This window comes from Octodon degus, unplaced genomic scaffold (assembly GCF_000260255.1).
Source record: "Octodon degus isolate 3935 unplaced genomic scaffold, OctDeg1.0 scaffold00097, whole genome shotgun sequence".
Taxonomy (NCBI): Eukaryota; Metazoa; Chordata; class Mammalia; order Rodentia; family Octodontidae; genus Octodon; species Octodon degus.
In genome coordinates this window covers 3,117,140-3,140,771 of record NW_004524673.1, presented here as the reverse complement: position 1 = coordinate 3,140,771, position 23,632 = coordinate 3,117,140, and the positions used below count along the sequence as shown (strand labels likewise).

The 23,632-nt window shown below is 33.7% G+C and overlaps 1 protein-coding gene across 2 annotated transcripts in view; it reads right to left on the bottom strand.

The window, feature by feature from the left end:
* The window catches only part of Cdh19 (cadherin 19), a 104,745-nt gene that overhangs the window by 42,688 nt on the left and 38,425 nt on the right, over positions 1-23,632 (bottom strand). For both annotated transcript variants that reach the window (XM_023723123.1, XM_004638271.2), the window contains 4 exons: positions 15,675-15,794; positions 14,247-14,411; positions 7,978-8,159; positions 6,870-7,123 (listed from right to left, as the gene is read on the bottom strand). In XM_023723123.1, the coding sequence (XP_023578891.1) occupies positions 6,870-7,123; positions 7,978-8,159; positions 14,247-14,411; positions 15,675-15,794 (721 nt within the window). The remainder of the gene's footprint in view (positions 1-6,869; positions 7,124-7,977; positions 8,160-14,246; positions 14,412-15,674; positions 15,795-23,632) is intronic.

Here is a 23,632-nt window from a genome sequence, read left to right as displayed (position 1 = left end):
TGTGTGTGTGTGTGTGTGTGTGTGTGTGTGTGTGTGTGTGTGGCCAGCTCAGCCCACCAGGGGGCTGGGCTGGCTGGCATGTGGTGCTGGGGGATTGAACCGGTCCCTGTGCTTGTTCTAAGTAGGTGCTTTAGACCACTGAACCATCTCACCAGCCCCTTCCATGCATATTGAGCCAAACATTTTTACTTGTTTGTTGCTTAATATTCACAGTTTGTGACATTTGGAGTAATTACTCACTGCTTCCTGCACCTTTTCAGCACATCCTATTTCTTTCATTATTTTTAAAATTCTTACTTTTGAATCTGTGAGCATTCTTGGAGGTGGTATCTTCCATGCAATAGCTCTTTATTCAACAAATTCTCTAGTGCATTTACTACTCTGAATTATGCAGCAGTATTAGATGGGAATCTCTGTATGTGAAGATTTCCCACTGTCTCTGGAGTTGCACAGATTTTAAACTCCCTAATCAAACATTAGGAGAATATTCAGGTATGGTCTACTTACAACAAATAAATCATGCTAACCTGTATTCATTTTCATAACAAATTTTTGTCTCTGTGATTCTTGTCCTTGGTATCTGTAGATTCAACCAAAACTGGACCATAAGTATTCAGAAAATTGTGTGTGTGTGCTGAACATGTATAAACCTTTCTTCATAATATTATTCTATAAAAATACAGCTTAGCAACTATTTATGTAGCATATGTATTTCCCTTAGTATTGCAAGTTGGACAGAAGTGATTTCCAGTAATAGGTGACTCTCTGCAAACACTCTAGTGAGGAATTTGAGCATCCATAGATTTTGGTATGTGTGAACATCCTGGAAAGAATTTTTCATAATACTGATGCATAAAACTTTATTAAGAAGACATTAGAGTATGATGATTTCTCAGACTAAATCCACTATCATAGTCTCTACCATTCTTCCCGCTTTCCCTTTCCTATCCTATTTTTTGGCAATGGCAAATTTTATTTGCATGTTTCCTTACTTGTTTAACTAGGTTATACATGCCGATTTAAAGCACCAAAATTATTAAACAACAGACATTAAAAAATTTACCTCATGTGTACTGTACACTACTTTGTACAGATGTTTTTAAATAAAATACTGTTTCTGCAATTCTGCTTCCATTACCACATGGCTAACATCCCCTTATTTATTTAGGTCTCCTTACAAGGACATCAAGCTTATTAGATTGAAGATCCACCCTACTCCACTATGACATCATTTAAGAATTTAATTCCTACATCTCCAATTTCCAGGAAGGTTACACATTGAAACACTAAGTGTTAGGATGCAATTCTCATTTTGAGGAGGAAATAGACCAATAAAATCAAGTTTATATTTTTACTTGGCAAATTCCTGAGAGGAGGATATCTACTTCTATTGGTTAGTGTAAAATATTATGAGAATCTTATGTTCTACATTGATGAACTTACATAATGTTACAGGGCATTTTTGTAAGTCTTATAAATGTATTGATACTGTCTTATCATTGATATTATTAATGTTAATAATTAAGACTTCTGAATGTAAAGAAATTCATTTTGTGCAGTTTTATCATCCCTTCTTTTGTGATACCTTTGTAATAACCTAGACTGTAGATATTTTTATCAAATGCTTTTACTTTTATTCCATTTTACCAACTAAATATTCTGTTCTTTCCCAGAGGTATGTTTTACTTCTATTTATTGCATGGGTTCAGAGATTTAGTATTATGTTGAACTGGAATAACCAAAGAATACATTCTTACCTTATTCTCAAGTTGTAGGAAAAGCAGTTAGCATTTGATTACCAGGTATAATATTAGGCTGAAGTGTTTATTTATGTATTTTGTTTTCTTCTATTTTCAAAGAGATGATTTTTTGTGAAAAATTTATTTTAATAATATGTCTTTATAGAAATTACTATTCTTTCTTTTTATCTGTTAATATGGGTTATAATGAAATATTTTTATATATTATGGCCTATCATCCTTCCCACAAATAACTGGAGTTACTGTTATGCTGTGAATAATTTTTCATCTTATTTTTGTGACTTACTTACTAGACAGTAATTTTCTTTATAATAATTGGTGGAATTCATCAGTGACATTAATGTAGGAGGTTGGGTGTGGCAGAGTTGACAGGAGAAAAAGGTGGTACTTGTTAATTGCAAAATCCCTGGGCAGCCCCAGATAATTCTTAGTACTCTGTATGTAGACTTTCTCATGGGGTCCTGTAGATGCAGATGCAAAAAGAGAGCAGCTCAGTGAGAAGCCCACACTCATGGCTCGCAAGGGAGCCCACCCTGTGCCTTCTGCTGGAGAGAGCACCTTTCTTTTATATATATATATATATATATATATATATATATATATATATATATGCCCAACTTTTCTCTATAGACCTACTTCTTCCCTTACAACTTCACCCCTTATTTCTGAAATGAACTGTTAGTACTGTTTGTGGCTTGTCTTGTCCAATTCTTGAGGCACGAAAGACCTGGAATATTTTTAAATGGCAAGCCATTTTTAAAGGAACAACTGACAGGACAATCACTTGGTTGTAGAATACTTTCTTCTATTTCTTTATTTATCTATTTATTTATTTATCTATCTATCTTTTTGAGACTGGGCCTCAGTATACAGTAAAGGCTGGCCTCAGACTCACTGTGTAGCTCAGGCTGGTCTCAACTCACAGCGATGTCCATGCCTCAATCTTCTCTGAAGAATTTTTTCTTCATTTTTGAAAAATTTTATGTTGTGCAGGTGTACACTTGCACATTTATGTGGCATATATACGTATCTATATGTGTATATGTATATGTGTTGCTAATTTTGCATATGTGATTAATTAAATTATTTATTTTTCATGCAAATTATTATAGATTCAAAAAATTGATCTGAATATGTGTAATAGAGTTCACAGTATTATATACATTCTTCTAACATCAGTGTGATCATTAATTTTTATTTAATTTCTGATAAAATTAATGATTTTTCCTGTCTGTTTCTCTCTCTCTCTCTCTCTCTCTCTCTCTCTCTCTCTCTCTCTCTCCCCCTCAGTTTATATAGGTAAATATTAATTTTTTTTTTCATATTTTGTGGTGTTTTGGAAAGAACTGGACTCTGTATACCATTTTTCTACTGTTTTATTTTCATCTTTTTCATCTAATCTCTTTTATTTACTTTTTACTGCTTGCTTTGAGTTAACATAGGATTTTTGGCTATTAAAAATAACAATACACTATCTTTCTTATGCATCAAATAATTCAAACTTTGAGTATAGGCTTAGTTTAAAAAGAAAATTCAAAAATTCACAATTTTTGAATACATTGTAGAAATCATGAGAAAATATTATAACATTTCTTATGCTTGGCTTGTCTGGAATTGATAATTGTCTCTTGTTTCTTGTTTTCATTGATGCATATGATATTTTTTCATATAGTAAACATGGAGCACTTAAATCTGTGTTACAAAATGTATGGCATATTTTAATTTATGCTTCATAATTATCATTATAATTTACTCATAATTTCTTCCCTTGTCACAGCTTTAAGTTTAGTTTCTACAACTTTATTATTGTAAATAATAACACTGAAAATCTTAACCATCAAGATTAAATTATAAGGTTTTTAAATTATCTATTGTTTTGTATGCTAAAAAGAACCATTAATACTTTAGTGGAAACATTTTTAAGATATGCAATTAAATTCAGCAGTTATAATTAAATACACATAATTACTAAAACCACTACAACCAACTAAGAACAATTTATATACTGAAAGGCAGCATCTTATAGAGGCTACCAATGAATAGTAGAAACATCCCTCTCCATCAGTTATGAGTAAAACTCCTTCAGTGTATCAGCAAAGTCTCCAAAGAGCAAAGCGTATTCAGGTTTCAGTCAATAGCTACAAATTTTTGTCATTCTCTTGATTGTGGTTTGTAAAAAAATAAATAAATGAGAAAAGGTACTGATAGTAAATACATTAAAAATCGTTTCTAGCTCCAAGATGAATTCAAGTCAATTTGAAAAAAACATTATAACATAATAACTAAAAAAAAAAAAACTATGTAAATGGTTCGCAGGTTTTTATGGCAATACATTTTTATATATTTTAAAGAGAAAACAAAGGATATATATATATATATATATATATATATATATATATATGAAAAGATACAAGACCATAGAGATAGCTCAGGGGACTAAGCATCTGCTTAGGAAGGCACTGGTACTGGGGTTCAGTCCTGAGTAAAACACGCCAGGCCAGCTCCACCCCTGGACTTGTTAAGCTGGCCAAAGAGACGTGCTTGGTGGCACACACCTACAATCGCAGCACTCGAGAGGCTGAAAACAGGAGGATCACTACTAGCCTAAACTGTGTAGTGAGACCTTGTAGCACATACATATAAAACCAAACCAAAACAAACAAAAGGAAAGAAAAGAAATGATAGAGGATTTCACTAAACAAAATAATAGGAATTCCACGATGGTGGTTGTATTGCAAAATGCTTTCCTCAAATTAGTTGTTTAGATTACCAGATATAAGCATGAATAATGAATTTTTAAAAAGTTATAATAATTTGGAAGCACAAAAATATATATAAACATTAATTGCTCCTTTCAGTACATCAGTAGAAATCAACAGTAAAATTATCCAAGCTATCTATTGTACGTTTCAGATTTTGTTTATATTTTCAGGTTATTACACTCACTAGAAAAGATGTTTATACGTGGTTCTGAATTATTCACTTACAATTATGGTCTTTTATTTGCATCCACTTACCTATAAAAGCCTCGAGTTTATCTTTTGTATAGCTTAGTAATATTCCATTTTATAAAAATACTACATTTTTAAAAATCCATTCCTCGAGTGATAAACATTTGAGGTATTTCCAAGATTTAGTTATGACAAATTGCCATTCTATAAACTTGGGTGTACATATATCACTGAGATATGAAGTTTTAAGTTCTTTGGAAATATATCCATGGTGGGGGCTAAGCTGGGTTGAATGGGACCTGTGACCCTTACTTTCTGAGGAATGTTACACTGATTTACATGATGGTTGTATCAGCCTCCATTCCCACCAACAGTGGAGAAGGGCTCCATTTTTCCCACAGCCCCTTAAGCATTTGTTATTGGTTCTTTTTCTTTTCTTTTCTTTTCTTTTCTTTTCTTTTCTTTTCTTTTTTTTTTGTATTTTTTCAAAAGTTCTACAGAGTGTTTTGGGTCTCACTACTAGATCGGACTATTAGTGATGCACCTGTTTACAAGCTCCCAAGAGCTGAAATTACAGATAGGCTCCTCTACTCCCAGTCTCAATTTCCATCTCAGCTCTCAGTGTGCCCTGGGAGCGGGGCCAGCATAGCAGGCCCGGAAGGTGGCCCTGCGCCTGTTTGCAGGTGCTTGAATCCACTGAGCTATTTGGCCATCCCTAGTTCACTTATTGATGTTAGGCATTCTTTCTGGGATAAGATGGATTCTCAGTGTTGTTTTAATTTGCATTTCTTAAATGACCAAGAAGTTGAACATTTTTTCATATATTTACTTGCCATTTTTGGCTCTTAATTTGTGAACTATATATTCATCTCAGATGCCCATTTTTGAATTGGGTCTTTGAATTTTGTGAGCCAGATAGTTTTAAATTTTTTAGATATTTTAGATAGAAATCCTTAGACTCTGAGAGAGAGTTTGCTATACTTTTCTCCTAATTCAGGGTTTCTTTTTTGCACTTGCCAGGAAAGCACTTTTTCCACTGAGCTATTTCCCTGGCCCTGTTGGTGACTTCCCCTGATGTCAGAAACTTTTCAAAAAGATGAAATCTCAGTTGTTGATTTCTCAGATATTACCCATGTATTTTGATTTTTGTTTATGAACTTTCTTTCTACCCATATGATCTCAATTTTTCCACCTACTTTCTCCATCAGAAGATTTAGTGTTTCTGTTTTAATATATAAAACTTTGAACCATTTTTTACTTTCTTTTTGTGCATAGTGAAAGACATGGGTATAATTTTAGAATTCAGCATGTAGAAAAGCAGCTTTTCCAGCACCAACAATTAAAGAAGTTCTTTCTTCCAGTGAACATGTTTGGCTCCTTTGTAAAAAATAATGTGTTTGTAATTGCATCTGCATCTTATAATCTGCTCCATTGCCCTTAGTCTGTTCTATTTTTCCATTTTTATGCTGATTTTATCACAGCAACATTTTAGTATACTTGCAAGTCAAGGACTGTGATGTCTCATGCCATTTTTTTTTTGTTTGTTTGTTTGTTTCTCAGGATTGCTTTTGCTATTCTAGGTCTCTTCTTGTTTCAGATGAATTTTAGGTGTATTTTCACTAGATCTCTGAGGTATACTAATGGTGTTTTAATTTGGATTGCACTGAATTTGTATTTTGGGAGTATGACTATTTTCATGGTGTTGGTTCTTCATATCCATAAACAAGGAATATCTTTTCAATTTCTGAAACACTTTTGAACATATTTATTTTTACTGTACTTACATCACTTTGACTCTTTTTCACTCTTTCAAAATTTATACTACTGACCTACATTAAACAGTAATTAATTAAGCACCATCATGATCAGCATTGATTTTATTCTGATCTTAATTTTCATATTGTATGATAATTAGGGAATGTCAATTTTATAGGCTTTTAATTAGTGATTATTTCTGGCACATGCTTTCAATTACTTATTTTAATGCATATTAACCACCAGTGACTCTATTTTAGCATTTTTGTTTAAATTATTGCAATCATATTAAGTATCATACAAATAAATATATATGAATTATACATGAAACTTTATTTCCATGCTGATTGATGTTCATTCATTTAGCAATACAGAGCTGAAGTCTCTACACACAAAGCCTTACCTGATAGGTGATTTCCTTTGGTCTGGATCTGTGGCAGACACTATGCCTATGTGTGAGCCATGTGGGGTTCCTTCAAAACTTTCAAATACATAATAGGGGCTGAGAAAAACAGGAGGCTCATCAACATCTTCCACTTGGACCCTAATGTAAGTGGTGGAAGTTTCCATGTGGTAAGTCATGAGCTTCTCCTCTACGTGGCGGTTTCTAACTTTAGCCCTAATGCCATAGTGGTTCTGCTGCTCAAAATCCACTTCCTGCAAAGAAAACAGTATGCGTAGAACACATTACCTTAGTAACCTGAAACATTACAATAGGGGAAAACAAACCTTTCCTTGCTTAATTGTCCTTTATTTTTAGTTTGATTTTGTGCTCTACGTACATAAATTCTTTTGATATTATCACTATGCTGGCATAAATATTATTTGCAACTGATTACAAGCCTCTATTCATCAAGTTGCATGAAATAACTATATTTTCATTGTTTCTTTTGTGTTTGCAGTGCATAGTGATTACACTCATCATGAAAAGCTGGTCCATGTTCATAATATATTTTAATCCTTTTTATCCCATCCCCATCCTTTACCCCATCTCTATCCCAAGGTCTGACCATCTTTTCCTTTACAAAAATCTTCCTGTTCTCATTTAGGTTTTAATTTATACCTTTAGGTCCAGTGAGGTAATTCAGTAGTCTAAAGCTCCTGCTTAGACAAGTGCAGGGACCTTTGTTTGATCCCTGGAAACACATGCTGTGCCAACCCTATTCCCAGGGTGAGCTGAGCTGGACTAAATAAATAAATAAATAAATAAATAAATTTATACTTTTGTAGCTATAAATATCTTCTGTAATTGGAAATTAATTTTCTGGTATATATGATCTTTTAATGGAAATGTTTTTTATTTGAATTTTTTTCTTTAACATTTCTTCACCTTTCAAGAAACTCTATTAAAATATTTTATCTCTAAACTTATTTTCTCCCTAAACCATATCACAGAATTTCCTTTCAATTACTTAATGGAGCAAAAATCTACCAAGTACACAAAATAACTATGCATACTTTTAGTTTGATTTCACACTGTTGTGCAAAGCAAATAGTTTTAATCTATTTACCTTTTTTAATATAACAATTCCTTCTTGGGTTTCATTATTGGTAATGATGTCAAATGTTTGAGAATCATCTTCAATGAGGTAATCCATTTCTGCATTTTTTCCTATGTCATTATCATATGCTATAATTACTCCTACAGTTGTCCCAGCAGGTGCAGATTCAGAGACAGTTAGACGATAAAAACCTTTAGAGAAAAAAAATTAAGATGTTTTCCATAAAAACTCTAACATATGAAATTTCCAGCTATGGCTTTCATTCTTTATAATCTGTAGGAAAATCTATACCTGCCATTTCAGTTTCTTGTTCTAAATCTCAATATATCTTTCAGCGTATGGGTTTTTTACCTGTTCACTGATTTCACTTTCGAAGCAAGGAACATTTTCTTAATTTCCTGAGTACCTTTGTTTTTAAAATATCTTAGATGATCTTAAAAGCAGAACATATAACTCTAAGTTTCCATTTGTACACAGATCTTCTTAAACTCTCTTGATTGGCTGTTACTGTATTGTATCTTTCTACCATCTATTGTATCTTTCTACCATCTATTGTGAAATTTGATGAAGAGTTTCAATTTACTTGAATATTCCCTGATGTGAGAAGTTGTTGATGAATTTAAGTGTAGATTAAAGCTGTGAAAAACTGAAGACAAATCACTGAGCTTTAAAATTGTCTGAATTTGAGGTTGTGTGCTTGAGTTACATTACCCACAATGTGAAGGTAAAAGAGAAAGTGACAAAAAACTATTAATATATGGATGTAAGAGATAAAAAGTGTTGCAGCCAAAGTGACACAAATGATTTAGTAGTGAGAAAGTGATGATAAACTGGGGAGTCCCTTGAGACACCCACTGGATCTATGTCTGCTCTGCTGGATTGGGGATTCAGAAGACTGCTCATTGCAAGGATTTGTAATATCCTGAAGACAAGATGTTTTGCCAATTCATGCAGAGTCAGATCAAACAAAGAAAACAAAGAAGCAATCAAAGGGACAATCTGATAAAATATAATTATTTAGCCAAATGGTCAGCATTCCTTGATTGCTTGCTTAGCTACGTAAAACAAATATCTGCACTCAGCAGGACTCGATCCCTTTGTTGTTCTTCAATCAATTCTGGTGTTTCAGTCTGTGCAGGGCCTCATTCCATCACAGTGATGTCCCTTGGCCCCCAACAAAAATATTCTTTGTCTTTCATATCTTTATTCTTTTCTCTATATCAGAGTTTGCTGGCTCAACTCAATAGCAAACACATTTAAAATACATGAATAGGGGTGGAGGAGATGGCTCAGTGGAATAAGCACTTCCCTGGCAAATGCAAGGGTCTGAGTTCAATCCCTGGTTCTGCCAAAAAAATAAAAATGAAACTAAATATAATAAAATACATGAATATATCCACCAATTATTGAACTATTTTTCTATAAGTAGCATAAATAAAACACAAATAATGAATTCTACCATTCTCAAATTACTTATCTGTAATTTGTTATGAAAAAAAGAAATAATGATGAATGTCAATATTCTAAAGATTGTTTCCTAAATTGAACAAATCAGATATAATGAAATTATTAAAAGAAATCATTGGTTGCTTTAGAAGCATGCAATATTGACAAAATATATTTTGAGAGTTCACTGTTTGTTTCCTTTTAAATGTATTTTAGTACAGGACCTGCAGGGTCTCACTACACAGATCAGACCCCTAGTGTTCCTCCTGTTTTCAGCCTACCAAGTTCTGGGTTTACAGGTGCCCACCACCACACCCAGTCTCAATCACCATCTCAGCATGCCCCAGAGGTGGTGCCAGCACAGCTCCCTGGGGATCCTACCTCAGTCCCGGCACCTGCCTAAGGAGAGTTTCCTGTTATTAAAAATTGTAAAAATATTACTCTTGCTGATATTTTTCTGAGCAATATATGAGAATGCAAATAATAATTTAATTGTGCACTGTTTTTCCTTGCAGAAAACAAAAATAATTTTCGCTTGTGTACAATAAAAATATCCAATAATTGGAGAAAACAATGGCACTTTTGCAAACATAAAAGTAGATGTCTTACATTTTAGCTTTGTTGAGCTTATACTAATGGTGTTAGCTTTCAAAATTAGAAACATCCAAAATAGATCCTTCAAAAATCAATTAGTATGTGCAGATTTTCAGATATTCAAAAATCAGTGAAAACATGTGTGTTGAAAATGTGTTTTAAAAAGCCAGACATGGTGAGGCACCAGTACCTCATGAAGCCATGGGAAGTGGGCTCTTTGGAGAGAGCTGAATCTAGTGTTTCTGACTGGTTCATTTTTCATGCAGGGATTAGGAGTGTGAGTTCTAAACATACATGCAACTAAAAGAAGGAAAAGAGGCTTTCTCTTCCTTTTCCCTCTTGTTACTTTGCTATCTTTCCTGCCATGAAAGGTTGCCCTCTGCCACACCACCCTACCCTGAAACCTCCACAAATGGAAAGCTAAATAAAACTTTTTCTCCTTGAACACTGAATGTTGGCTATTTTGTTTTAGCAGTGAGAAAAAAGTAAGTAAGACAGCCACATAGTGATTTCTAGGCTAACCTTAGCAATATAGAGACCCTATTTCAATAAACCAAACAAAAACAAAACAGAATATATATATATATATATATATATATATATGCATGCACAAAAAGCATAATTTATTCACATGATTCTTTTCCTGTTTCTCTTACAGTAACAAGAAAGAGCATTTACACAGATACCTAAATCTGCTTACATGTTAAAATAAAACACATGAAATAAGATATTGGAATGCACAAGGCAAAATTATGCTCAGATGCTTAGATTTATATAACGTAGAAAATGACCCATTGTGCACCTGAATTGTTGAATAGAAGTTGAAATAAAGGAATGAACATCTCAAGAATTAAATTTCAGAAAAATAAAAAAGTAGAAATCAATTGTTTTGCAAATGCAGTGAGGAGTGCATTTGCCTGGTATTGGCCTTTTGGACAGCAAAAGATAGACAATGTATCAAGAGGTCATAGACAAGACTGAAGGGTGACAGAACATAGCAAGGTTAGCAGTGATTAGGTTTCACTGAAATTTTTGACGTTTTCTTGACTGAGGTGGGAAGACAATGACATGACAGTGTCTGAGTTCATGTTTACACTATCAATAAGGCTGTATTGAGCTGGAAAGATAGCTCGGTGGTCTAAGTCCCTGTCTGGCAAGCCCAAAGGCCTATGTTCGATTCACAGTATTATGTGCTGTCCCAGCCCCTCAACCAGATGTGATGGCACATGCCTGTGATCCCCCCCCCCCAGTGCTTTGGACACTGAGACAGGAGCATCACTATGAATCTGAGCTGAGTAGTGAGACACCATACTAAACAAATAAAGACTTTTTAAAAAAAATCAAGCTGTACTGATATAAAGTAGAGTGATGGCACAGGCAGAGAAACTAAATGAATGAGTACTGCACTATTAGGCCCAAATTCAGGTGGTAGCACTTTCCAAATGAGCAGAAATGGTGGTGGTATAGTTAGCAGTTTTCAGATATTTTTTAATGTAGAATCAGTTAGATGTGCATTGGTGGAGTTCATGAGATAATTCTGAATGGAGCTATAAGTTTGGAAGCTTTCATCCTAGAGATCATTTCTACAACCACCCAAGTGGATAAGACCAGAGTGCAAGGAGCTCTTCAGAGGACAGGATGTTTTGACTGAGAAAGAGAAAGGGAAAGCAAGAAAAGACTTGTGAGCTTCTAATAAAATTATTTTCTACTCTCGTATCGAGTGGTGTGTGTGTGTGTGTGTGTGTGTGTGTGTGTGTGTTTGCTCAAATACAGAAAATCAGAAATTATGAGGAAATCTGTAGAACTGAACAGAAATTCAGGTAGGATAAGTAATTAGGTTTGACTTGGATACAGATGGTGCAATAGGAATTGTATTATTAAATCTTTTCATACAGTGGTGATTGTATTGAACAAACAACATATCAGTTTAAAAGAATGAAACCTGATTTGTTAGTGACTTACACGGAAAAATCTATAGGAAGACAAGGCTTTGAGAAGGAAGATAAGACCAGAGGATCAATAAAATATTGTGAATATTAAATTTTCTTGATATGATAATGAGGATTATGTTTAAGAAGTTAGATGTGCATTGGTGGAGTTCATGAGATAATTCTGAATGGAGTTATAAATTTGGAAGCTTTCATCCTAGAGATCATTTCTACAGCCACCGGAGTGGATAAGACCAAGAAGCAAGTGTAATAAGCTGAGAAATATGGCCCACTTGAGCCACTCATACTCTAAAGTTTAAAATATATAGAGATGAATTAGAACTTGCAAATAAAATGATGAGAGAATAAATGAAAAGAAAAATCTAATGAGAAAGTGAGAGTTTCATGGAAGCAGCATTCACATCTCGGACTCGCAGTGGTCCTCCTGTTTCAGCCTTCCCGGCACTGGTACTACAGGCATGTGCCACTATGCCTGGTTTCTTTGGCTGGCTCAGCATGCCCTGGGGTGGGGCCTGCACAGCATGCGGTGCTGGGGATCAAACGGTAGTCTCTGCACTTACCAAAGCAGGTGCTTGGTCCACTGCATTACCTTTCTGGCCCTTGGACTGGACTTCTTCAATGTATCAAACTACTATTCTTTCTATAAATCACATACCAAATATTTATAATGTCCTTCTCTTTTAGCTTTAATTAGTCATTTTTCTCCTTTAGAAGTCATATACTTTAGGAAGTTAAATTTATGATGCAGAGAGAGAAATATTCCTCACACATTTTGACAAATGTAGCTGAAGTTTTAAGCTACTGCCCTTGGCCTGTATCACAAACACAAGCTTAAGTTTGGGCATAAATCAATATCTAAATTTCAAACAAAACTTTTTTTTAAAATACAGAAGAAACAAAATTTTGAATCTGTAATATAGTCATGTATTTCTCAACAGTGGGTCTATGTTTTGAGAAATGTGTGTTAAGATGCTTTTGATCCTGTGCAAATATAGAGTATCCTTATGCACCTTGATTATACACTATCTACATTGCTTTTTAATGTATTTAGTTGTTGTAGGGTCTCACTACACAGCTCGGACTCATGGTGATCCTTCTGCTTTCAGTTACCACAGCACTGGGATTACAGGCGTGTGCCACTATACTAGGACTCTGACAGGCTCAGCCCAACCTTGGGGCAGGTCTGGCGCATGTGGTACCAAGGATGGAACTATGGTCCCAGCACATGCTTAAGCTTGCCTGAACAGGTGCTTCAGTCTACTGAGCTATCTCGCTGGCCCCCACCTACATTATTAAGCTTCCAAGCTACAAATATGTACAGCACCTTACTGTGTTGAACAAAATAGACAATTGTAACACAGTGATATTCATGTATTTAAACATAGAAAGATACACTAAAAATAATAAGGGATAGGGATTTTTAGGTCCACAATAGTCTGAAAGGATCTCTGTTAGTTGTTGACAAAAACATCTTTGTATAGTGCAGAACTTTTTTCTTGAGTAGCCAGGAGATTAGACAATCCTAGCATGGAAAGAATTGACTAATCTGATCAGAACAGTGTCTACATTCATTAGACTCTTGTGCTTGTGGATGTGTCTGTACAGTGGCAGTTCCTCTCAAGTATCCACATCTAATTAATGGCAAACCCAGAATGTGAAGACAAATTTACATGGTGCCAGCTTCCTTTGATTATACATTGACTATTACACTAGAAGGAGATCAGTGAAAATAAAACTTCACTTGAGCCATCAGATTGCCATGATTTAACTTGACTTTGAGGAATGGGTAAGGTGATGAAGAAAGAAGGAGAACAAAAAGCAATCAAAAGACAGCTTTATTCCTATATATCAATGGCCAACAACTAGAAAATCATGGTATGGCTGAATAGATATGTATATAAATGCAATAACATATATATGCATATTTATGCATCTCAATTATTTTTATCTTCTTTCTTTCCTGCCCTAGAGCTTCTGAAAATAACACAATCCTTGCAGATAACTTGATCATAGATGAGACAGACCCACACCAAGCTTTCTTAATGCAATGGCTCACTGGAAGCCAAGGAATGTGTGGCAACTTGTTAGAACATCAATAGAACACTGTATAATATCACTTTGTTTGTATTTGACTTTCATAGTTTTAATTATATCTTGGATTAGTTGGAAGATTTAATTTAGGAAAATCTTTCTTGAATACAGTAGTTTTAGAATGCAAACTCTAAAATTTGCATGTGTTCAAAATACTCATTTGTACATTATAATGAAAATTCAGTGTTGTCTACTTACTGTCTTTAAATATAGGTTTATTGTCGTTAATATCTAAAAGCTTTATTAATACACTTGCTGTTCCAGACAGTGCTCCATGCTGCCCAATCATGTCTTTGGCTTGAATAATTATCCAGTACTCATCTTGTAGTTCTCTATCCATTTTGGAAGATATTCTTATGATTCCTTTAAAATATAATAAAATTTTAATTATTGCTTTATTATTAAGCATAACATCTTCCTTTTTACTCTCTTAATAATTCCCCGATATAGTCATTCTTTTTCTGTGTGTTGAGCCACCTCATATTGAGACACTGACCTGGAGAACAATAGCAATAATGCCTACTACATCAACTCTACCCAGAGTCCAGATTTCTCAATGCAGCACTAAGAACGCTGGTAGGCCATTCCTCAAATATTGTCTAAATTGCCATCCACATAGTCCTATATTTTTTAACTCTTTCTTTCCTCAGAGTTTTAGTACATTTCCTCCAGATCCTGGGAGGCCTGTCCACTTTCTCTTCCCCTGGGGTGCAGGTTCAGAACAGCTTTCTGGTTTCACTGTGCTCTGCCATGACCACACAAACATAAGTTGTATTCCTTGTCTTGCTCTCATTGCATCTTTTTTGTTCCACTTTTAAATTACATGGTAAAAGTATGCATTTACTAGTATACATGTTTACTGGTTATAAGTTGCAAGAGAAGAAGCTTTATGCTTTCTTTTGCTTTCTTAGTTAATATGATTTTAAAAGTTGCAATACTAAAAAAATAAATATAAGTTGCAATATTAAGCCTCTAAATATCCAGTCTATTTCTAATGCGTAGCACATAGCCTTTCTCAACCAGGATTGTGTGAAAAATTAAATCCTAGTGTATCTGCATTTCATTTTTGCCCACTGACCTGGAGTGAACCCAAGACATTCCCACTACTAAATCACTAATTTACCCAGTTGGGTAACAATTTCCCATCCTCTTGCCTCAGCCTCCCATTCGGCTGGAATTACAGGCATGGTCCACCAATCCAGGCTAAGACTTAGTATTTTAAAGATGAAGCAATCTATAATCTTTTGAGGGGGTTTTGTTTTGTTTTGTTTTGTTTTGTTGAGAAAGGGTTTTGCTCTGGGTAAAGGCTGGGCTTGTACTCACAGTGTAGCCAAAGCTGGCTTCCAACACCCAAAGATCCTACTGAGGGCTGGAATTACAGATGTGTATTGCACACCCGTTAATTTAGCTAATATTTAGTTTCAATGTACAACATGTTTCTATGCAGATAATTTTTGCTGATATTTGCATGGTTTAAAATGAGATTGAGGGCTGGGGAGATAGCACAGTAAAATAAACTCTTGCCTTGCAAGTGCAAGGGCCTGAGTTCAATCCCCAGTTTCGCAAATAAATAAATAAAATAAAATAAAATGAGGTTGATTTGAATTTTATGCTATTCACAAATACCTGTTGTTGGTTCAACAGAAAAATATGGTTGGCCTTGTACTAAGTTGTAGAGGAGACGAGCATTATTGCCTGTAGCAGGGTCATCTGCGTCACTTGCTGTCACTTGGATGACACATGTTCCTGAAGAGAAAATATGTGTTGACAGGAAAGTAAGGCTTTCACTTGGTCCAATAATGAATTCAATTTTGCTAAGCACTCTTTATTTAGCCAGTAAGAAGATGATCTAAAACAAAATTGCACCTTACTTCCTGTTCCTGATTTTTTTATGAACAAAAGTTTACAAATACATAAAAATAGACTTAACTCCCATAGAAAATTAGAATTCTAAGCTTGAAGATTATAGCATAATACAATGTAGTTACTAAAAAATTCTTCCCAAAATATAATTTATACTCATTCTAAGAGGTATTATTAGTGGAAAATAAAAAAGAACTTGAAAAAGTGTTTAAATAAAACAATAGTGTGGTTTATATCTTAAATATATAGCAGAATATTGAAAAATATTTGTGAAAGCTGTTGAACTTGAAAGAGTATCTTATTGAGTATAAGCATGGTATTTAGCTCTACTTCATTCTTTAACTAAACATATACTTCCTTTGAAAATTAACAAAGAAGCCAAATCTAGCAGATATCAATGAACTAAATATTTCCAATAGAATTTAATAATGAATAATGCAATCAACTGGAGCAACTATAAGTACATCTAATATGAAAGTCCAATATTGCATAATAGTATAGAAAATGTTGAGATTTTAAATTACGTTTCTATAAATATGAAATCTAATATTACCAATTTCCTTGGAAATGCACATATGTTGAAAAAGAATACCATGCAATATTTTTAAAGTCAAATAATATATAAGAAATTTTATAGATATAGATAGATATTACATAGAGACTAACTCAAATTAGCTCAGACTTCTAGAGTAATATTTATTCGTCTCTGAGAACTAAAACATAGTGAAAGTATCAAATCTCTAGAAATGAAGTAAATCTACATTGTTACAGTGGTAATAAGAGTTTGGTAAGAATTACTACTGGCTACGTAGTTATCTACTCTTTATATAAGATTACTGCAGCAAAAATATGCAGCGGTATTTCCAAACAACATATATATATGGAGAGAGAAAGAGAGAGAGAGAGAGAAAGAATTAAGAGCTTAGGAGCTGGGGAGATAGCTCAGTAGAATAAGAGCATTCCTGCATTCAATCCCCAGTATCACCAAAAAAAAAAAAAAAAAAAAGAGAGAGACAGAGAGAGAGAGAATTAAGAATTTATATATAACATAAATAAGAATTAAGATATATTATGTAAAAGTATTGAAGGAACAATTGGCAATTTTAACAATTTTCATATTTAATATTACTCTGTTATTCTACAGTCATCATTGCCATATTATCAGCTGATTCCTACTTCCTTTTCTTGCTTATTTATTATTTTCATTCAAATTCATAGACTATTTTAAACAATTAGAAATGCTTTCAATTATTTGGTTTTTTCACAAAACAAAAGCTAAGTATAATATGTAATCCTAGTTATTTCCTTATCAATAATTTAAATTCTGGAGAAATATTCAACAGAGTTGACTGTGAAAAAGAGCAGCAATAATAAGTAGACATCAAAGCAAAGGAAATAAAACATTTGATAAGATGCATCCATCTCTGCTTTCCATGAGGACTATGGGAAAATTAATATGTGTGTTGTAACCAGTAGTCAGCGCAAAATTGATAAAATTGGAGCTGGTGAGATAGCTCAGCAGGCGAAAGCACATGCTTAGGCAAACTTAGGCAAGTGCAGGGACCACGGTTCAATCCTAGCACCTAGAGCAGATTGAGCTGGCCAGAGTCCAGGCATAGTGGCACATGCCTGTAATGTCAGAGCTGGGGTGCTGAAAGCAGGAGGATCACCGTGAGTCTGAGCTGCACAGTGCGACCCTGTAACAATGAAATACATTTCTTTTAAAAAAAGACAAAATTACTGTAAGATAAATAATGCCTTTCAATGAAAATGATCAATTGTTTCATAGACTCCCCTTTTTCACATTACCAGTTAAATATAGATTAACTCATGTGATGATGGACATATCAATTATCTCTTCATTAATCTTATAACAATATATGCAATCCAGCTTTCATTTATCAGTGATATGAAAAACATAAAGATTGAATCATTGTAAATGTCACCACAATGCTCTTTTCAAGTACAGCAGGCTTTCTTTTCTATAATTACCTCTTTTTGTGATAGGATCAGAGATTCATGCTAGAATCACTCTTCAAATGTTCATAAGCAGTGTACTTCTCCTCTTTTGGTCACTGGATTCCTGAACTACATGTCAATCATTGCACAAAATGTGATTATTTTTCAAATATTATGGGGAAGGTTAGGAAGGTGGCTTGGTGGTCTTAAGTACCTGCCTCAAAAGTGCGAGGACTCAACTCAATCCCCAGTGCTGCATGCCTTGCTGGCTCTGCACTGAACAGGCCACTGAAACTGTGTATGGTGGCACATGCCTGTAATCTCAGTGCTAGGGAAACCAAGACAGAAGGATCTCTGTGAGTCTTAGCTGCATAGGGAGACCCTTTAATATGTAGGTAAATAAATAAATAAATTTTAAAAGTATATTATGGGGAAAATAAAATATTATGGGAACTACTCTGGTTCAAAACTGGCCCATTTCTGTGTACGTATGGAAATGTTTGAAACATTTTAGTTTTATAGAAAATTCTATTTTGGAATTTTAAACCAAGAAAATATACTTGAATTATAAAATATTTATAAGTCATTTTCAGGTATAGAACATATTGTCAATGAAAAAGTATACATGTACACCATATGTATCTGTACACATACTGTTCTATCTACATGGTATGGTTGGATGTTAAACATATGCTAACAGCTCTTGTCTTGAAAGTTCGGCCCCAGGTAATGGTGTTTTGCGGAGGTCACAGAGACTGGGAGGTGGAGCACAGCTAGAGGAAGTAGGACTCTGGGACTGTGCCTTTGAGAAGGATATTTTGTTCCTACCCTTCTCTCTTTCCTTGATTCTTGTTTCTAATGAAATGTGCTCCTGTGTTCCAACACACACTCTCCATTGGAAAGATCTGCTTCACCAAGCACCCAGAGCAAATCTGTGAAACATCAACTGAAACCTCAGAATCCAGAAACCACAAAAGACATTTCCTCTCTTAAGTTTTCTTTCTCAAGTATTTTGTGACAATGATGCAAAACTGACTAACATAACTTGTCTACATACACATTATATATGGTTAAGTATGTCACATATGCATATATATAATACAACATGACATATATACATATATGTATATGTGTATATATATATATATATATATATATATATATATATCATAAGATATGTAATCTGTCTACTTTTAAAAAGGGATCTAATGCAGATTCTAAAAATTGTTCAACTGTAATTTCAGATAAATTAAGTGATAATTTTATAGCGCAATTTATTTTCAATAGAGTATGGATCAGTTGGTCTGATCACATAAGTGGAAGGCTGTTTTAACATTACAATATCATAACATACTTTGGGCTCAATGAAATTTGAAATAAAAATATTAAAAACTTACATTAGATTTTAAAAAACATAAAACTCACCTTCATTTTCAGTAAAACATAATATTTAATGTAAAAAAGTAACAGTCTACATCTGATAGTAGATTTTTTAAAAAATAAAGCAACCACATTTAATTGAAAATTTAAAACCCTTCCATATATAGATATGTATAGATGTGTGTGTGTGTGTGTGTGTGTGTGTGTGTGTGTGTGTGTGTGTGTATGTGTGTGTGTGTGTTTTCCTGGAGTGATGGTATGCTCCTTTTTTTTTTCTTTTTTCTTTTTTTAATTTTTTGGTAGAACTGGGGATTGAACTCAGGCCCTTGTGCTTTGATAGTATACTCCTGTACACCCAACACTACTTGGGAGGCTAAGCAGGAGGATTTCCCTGAGTTCAAGGCCAGTCTCTCAGTGAGTTCAAGTCCACATTGAGATGCTGTCCCAAAAAAGCACCCGAAGGTCACCAGTCATCTCTGGGGGCAGTGTGGAAGGTTCAGAGTGTGACTGAACTGTTAGGAAAGTCAAACAGCTGCAATGCCCAGACTCTTGAAGTATAAGTACCCTCTTATATCAATGTCCATAGTTTTAGATTAACAAATGCATTATTAGAAAACAAACATTTTTTCTCAATCATATTGAGTAATGTACCAATCTATAAGCTTTTTCAAATCGAAAATAAAAGTAGAATCAATGTTATAATTCTGGGTTCTGTTTTTATATCTTTAGTTAATATCTTTTGCCTATATCAATATTAAAAGCCTCTTTTAATAAGCACAAATTTAAATTATTAGTTATGTATTTCAACTAGCTCCTGAAACTTTACAATTATCTGCTACAAAAAGTTCTTGTGAAATTAAGTTTAATCTGATATTTGGTTTCTCCCATTTTATTATTTACTGTGGTGAAACTTATGAAGGTAATCAGATACTAACTAGTACCAAGTACTTCAGAGAAAGGCATATATTGGCGTTCTCTGGAAATTGCTTTAGCTGATATATTCTTTAGTTTGTTATGACATACACAGAAAATTATAATGAAACAAAAGCATGACAATATAAGGTAAAATACTTATTGTGCATGTGAAATTACATGTATGTTTTAGATTGTTGTGATAGTGTTGATTAAATGCCAAGATGTATCAAGATTCATGAATTACTTAAAGATTGAAACTGTTAATAATACTTTTCAGCACATCAGATTTATTCTGTTCTCACTGAGGGCAACCTGACGTAAGAAATGTGTAATGCTTTCACACAATATTGAGTTATTTGAATTTTATTATCAACAAACAGTTTTACTGAAGATTGAATGTGTTACAACGAAATGTTAAGTTTAACATTAGTAACAGGCTTTAGTGTGTGATGTCTCATCTCACATAGAATGTTTTATCCTCCAGCAATTATGGGTGCCATCCGAACACGAAAGCATAAAAGAGTTATAAATTTTTATGTGCAGACTAATTTAGATATCATGTAGGCAATAAGAAACTCAGAAACCTGTGGCAAGGGCAATTTGTAATTAAAGCTCACATTTATTACAGAATACTAAAGTAAACACATGTGTCATAGTTTATTTTAGTGTTTCAGTGCAGAGATTCAAACTATAGATTTCAAAATGACTGATTTATTTTAGTATGTGGCATTTTCTTGGCTTTAAATTCAGTGGTAGGAAAATTAACAAGCTTTTTTAGCATAAGGATATAAATAGTCTAATAGGAAAGCTGTTTTAAAACTTAGTGCTAGTACACATGCATTTTGATTAATCTGCAATAAATCACTTTAGATCTGAATTTGTTTAATGGTCTACTTTAAAGCAGTGAAAGTTAAGTACTATGTTTTTACCTACCATCTAAACCTGTGGTTTTGAAACAGTGGAGCAGACGAAAACTGAATTAGATAACCCAGTAATCAAACTGAGTTTCATCAATGCTTTTGTTTATTCCTTTGCATAGAGTTTGAGATCTGATTTTATTAGTATGAAAACTGTTATTTATTTACAAGTACAGATTGTCCCCATCAGTTTTGCATTTAGTTATTAGACCCAATGTCTTCATAACTGGGAACATTTGAATGAAACTCTGAAAATGAATGCTATTCTCCTTCTCGTCATCTTAACTGTGCAAGGTACTCTTTAATCATTTTTTTTCTCTCTCATCATGTCCATCAGAAAACTAAACCCATGTTTCTATTTTGGGTTATGTTTTGCCACCTGTACTTTTCAGAAGCTGACATAATAGAACTTTAGTGAAACAAATTAATCTGTGCTTAAGAATGAAAATAGTCTATCAGAATGGATAAGAAGAGCAATTTGTCATAGTCTTACTTGTTTTTAGTTCATGTGTCTAAAGGAATAACATTCTTGTAATCTAATGTTTGAATGTGATGAATGTAAATAAATAAGAATTGTTTCCTAAGAAAATTTGAAGTTTTACCTAATCTATGAATTTTTACCTAAGATTGAGTATAATCTCTGTTCTTATACCACCACCACACTGTGACACACTTGTATCGTATTAGTGGTGGATTATTAGAGCAAATTCTCTATGTGATTTTCCAAAGACAATGCAAAAGTGATGTAAAATATTCCTTAATAAGGATGGAATTCAGTTTACCTGCCTAGTCTGCATTTTAAATCTGAAGTACATTATTGTCTTTTTTTTCAGAGAATAAGGTGTCAAAATTTTACCTTCAAATCAATCTATTTTCTAAAGCACCCTGATTTTATATGAAATGAAATAATTTACATAAATACAAGGTATGTTAGAAACTTTTCAAAGTTGGAAGTGATGTACTACATGCCAACTGCCATTTCAGTTTTTGGAAAGATATTTATTTGGTAAAGGTCAAAGTATTAGGAACAGAAAATATGATTACTATTAATCTATTGTCTTTGCTCTGTCTGGGTAAAATTATACAAAACTAAGTTTCAAAGAAAACATATTTTGAATTTTCCTTTAGTAATAGTGCCAACTACACAGCAATCCCTGTCTTAAAAAACATACAACAAAAAAGTTTTAAGGCTGTATTTAGGTAAAATAATCCAAGTTTAATACTATGAAAAATAAAATCCATAATCATTTCTAGTTTGCTTCCTTATTTCGAGTTAACATAATGCATTAATGTAACACTTCAGAGGAAAAACATTTAGGTTCTACAGAACAGGATAATTCTGCCATTCACGTTGTAGACTACTTTGTGGTAGCCACTGACCATCATTTCATTGGCTTCCCTCCACCAAAGAAAGGTAGAAAACAATCTTTTACTTTACTCGTTCCACACCTGAGCCCTGACTGCTGCACCCACAGTATGGGCAGTTGGACTAGATAATCTCTGCGTATGCCTCAGAGTGAAGCACACAGAGATGTGCAAAAGCCAGAGAGTGCACAGACCAAATCAAGCTTTCAGTGTCTTTTTATCTCCTGAAGCGATGCAGCGCTGATGCCAGGTTCTTACCCACACTCAAATGTAAGTCAACTAATTCCTTTGTAGTCTCATCATTCAATTCTGGAAAGTAACTGTTTTCAATCCCCTCTGTATAAAATTCTATTGTTTTGTTCTCAGTCACTTCATTGGTAAAATACTTTGTTGGTAAAACAGAAAGTAACACTTAGCTAGTAATTCTTTAGGAACCAGAATGGTAATAGACTTATATGTATCTCATCTGTAAGTACTCAGATTACATGACATTCTTTCTTTAAGTGTAGTCATGCACCATTTCGCTTTGTCATATACTCTTATGTTTTGTTTCAAAATATTTATTTTCAAAATATTACTCATAACATATAACTATGTTATAAGGTTTCATCTTTTAATTATAAATAGCTGTAATAATTATGTGTATTACAGGGTACAGTGTGATGTTTTAACGCATATATACTATGTGAAATGATTGGTTTGAGTGGCACTATTTTTATCATTGCTACAAAACTGTAACAGTGATAAAAAATCCTTTAGCTTTCTTTTCCTTTTCATTTTCCTATACAAGAGTACTTTATAAAAGTTCATTAAATTCACTGTCACCTCTTTTTTGCCTTCCATTCTTATCATAGAATAGTCTCCAAATTATTGCAGTAGAAAAAGTAAACCAAACTGTTCTTATCAAAATCACTAGGAGCTTTCCACTTGCCAAGTCTAAAGTCATTCATTTGCCTTGACTTTATTTGCCCTCAGAGCAGCGTCCCACTCAGAAGGAGTATCTATTTTGTGAAATCATCTTATGTCTCTCATTTTCATACATCATAGGATAACCCCACTCACTTCAATTTGCCAGCCAACATGTCTTTAACTTCTTCCTCTTCCTCTTCCTCTTCCTCTTCCTCTTCCTCTTCCTCTTCCTCTTCCTCTTCTTCTTCTTCTTCTTCTTCTTCCTCCTCTTCCTCT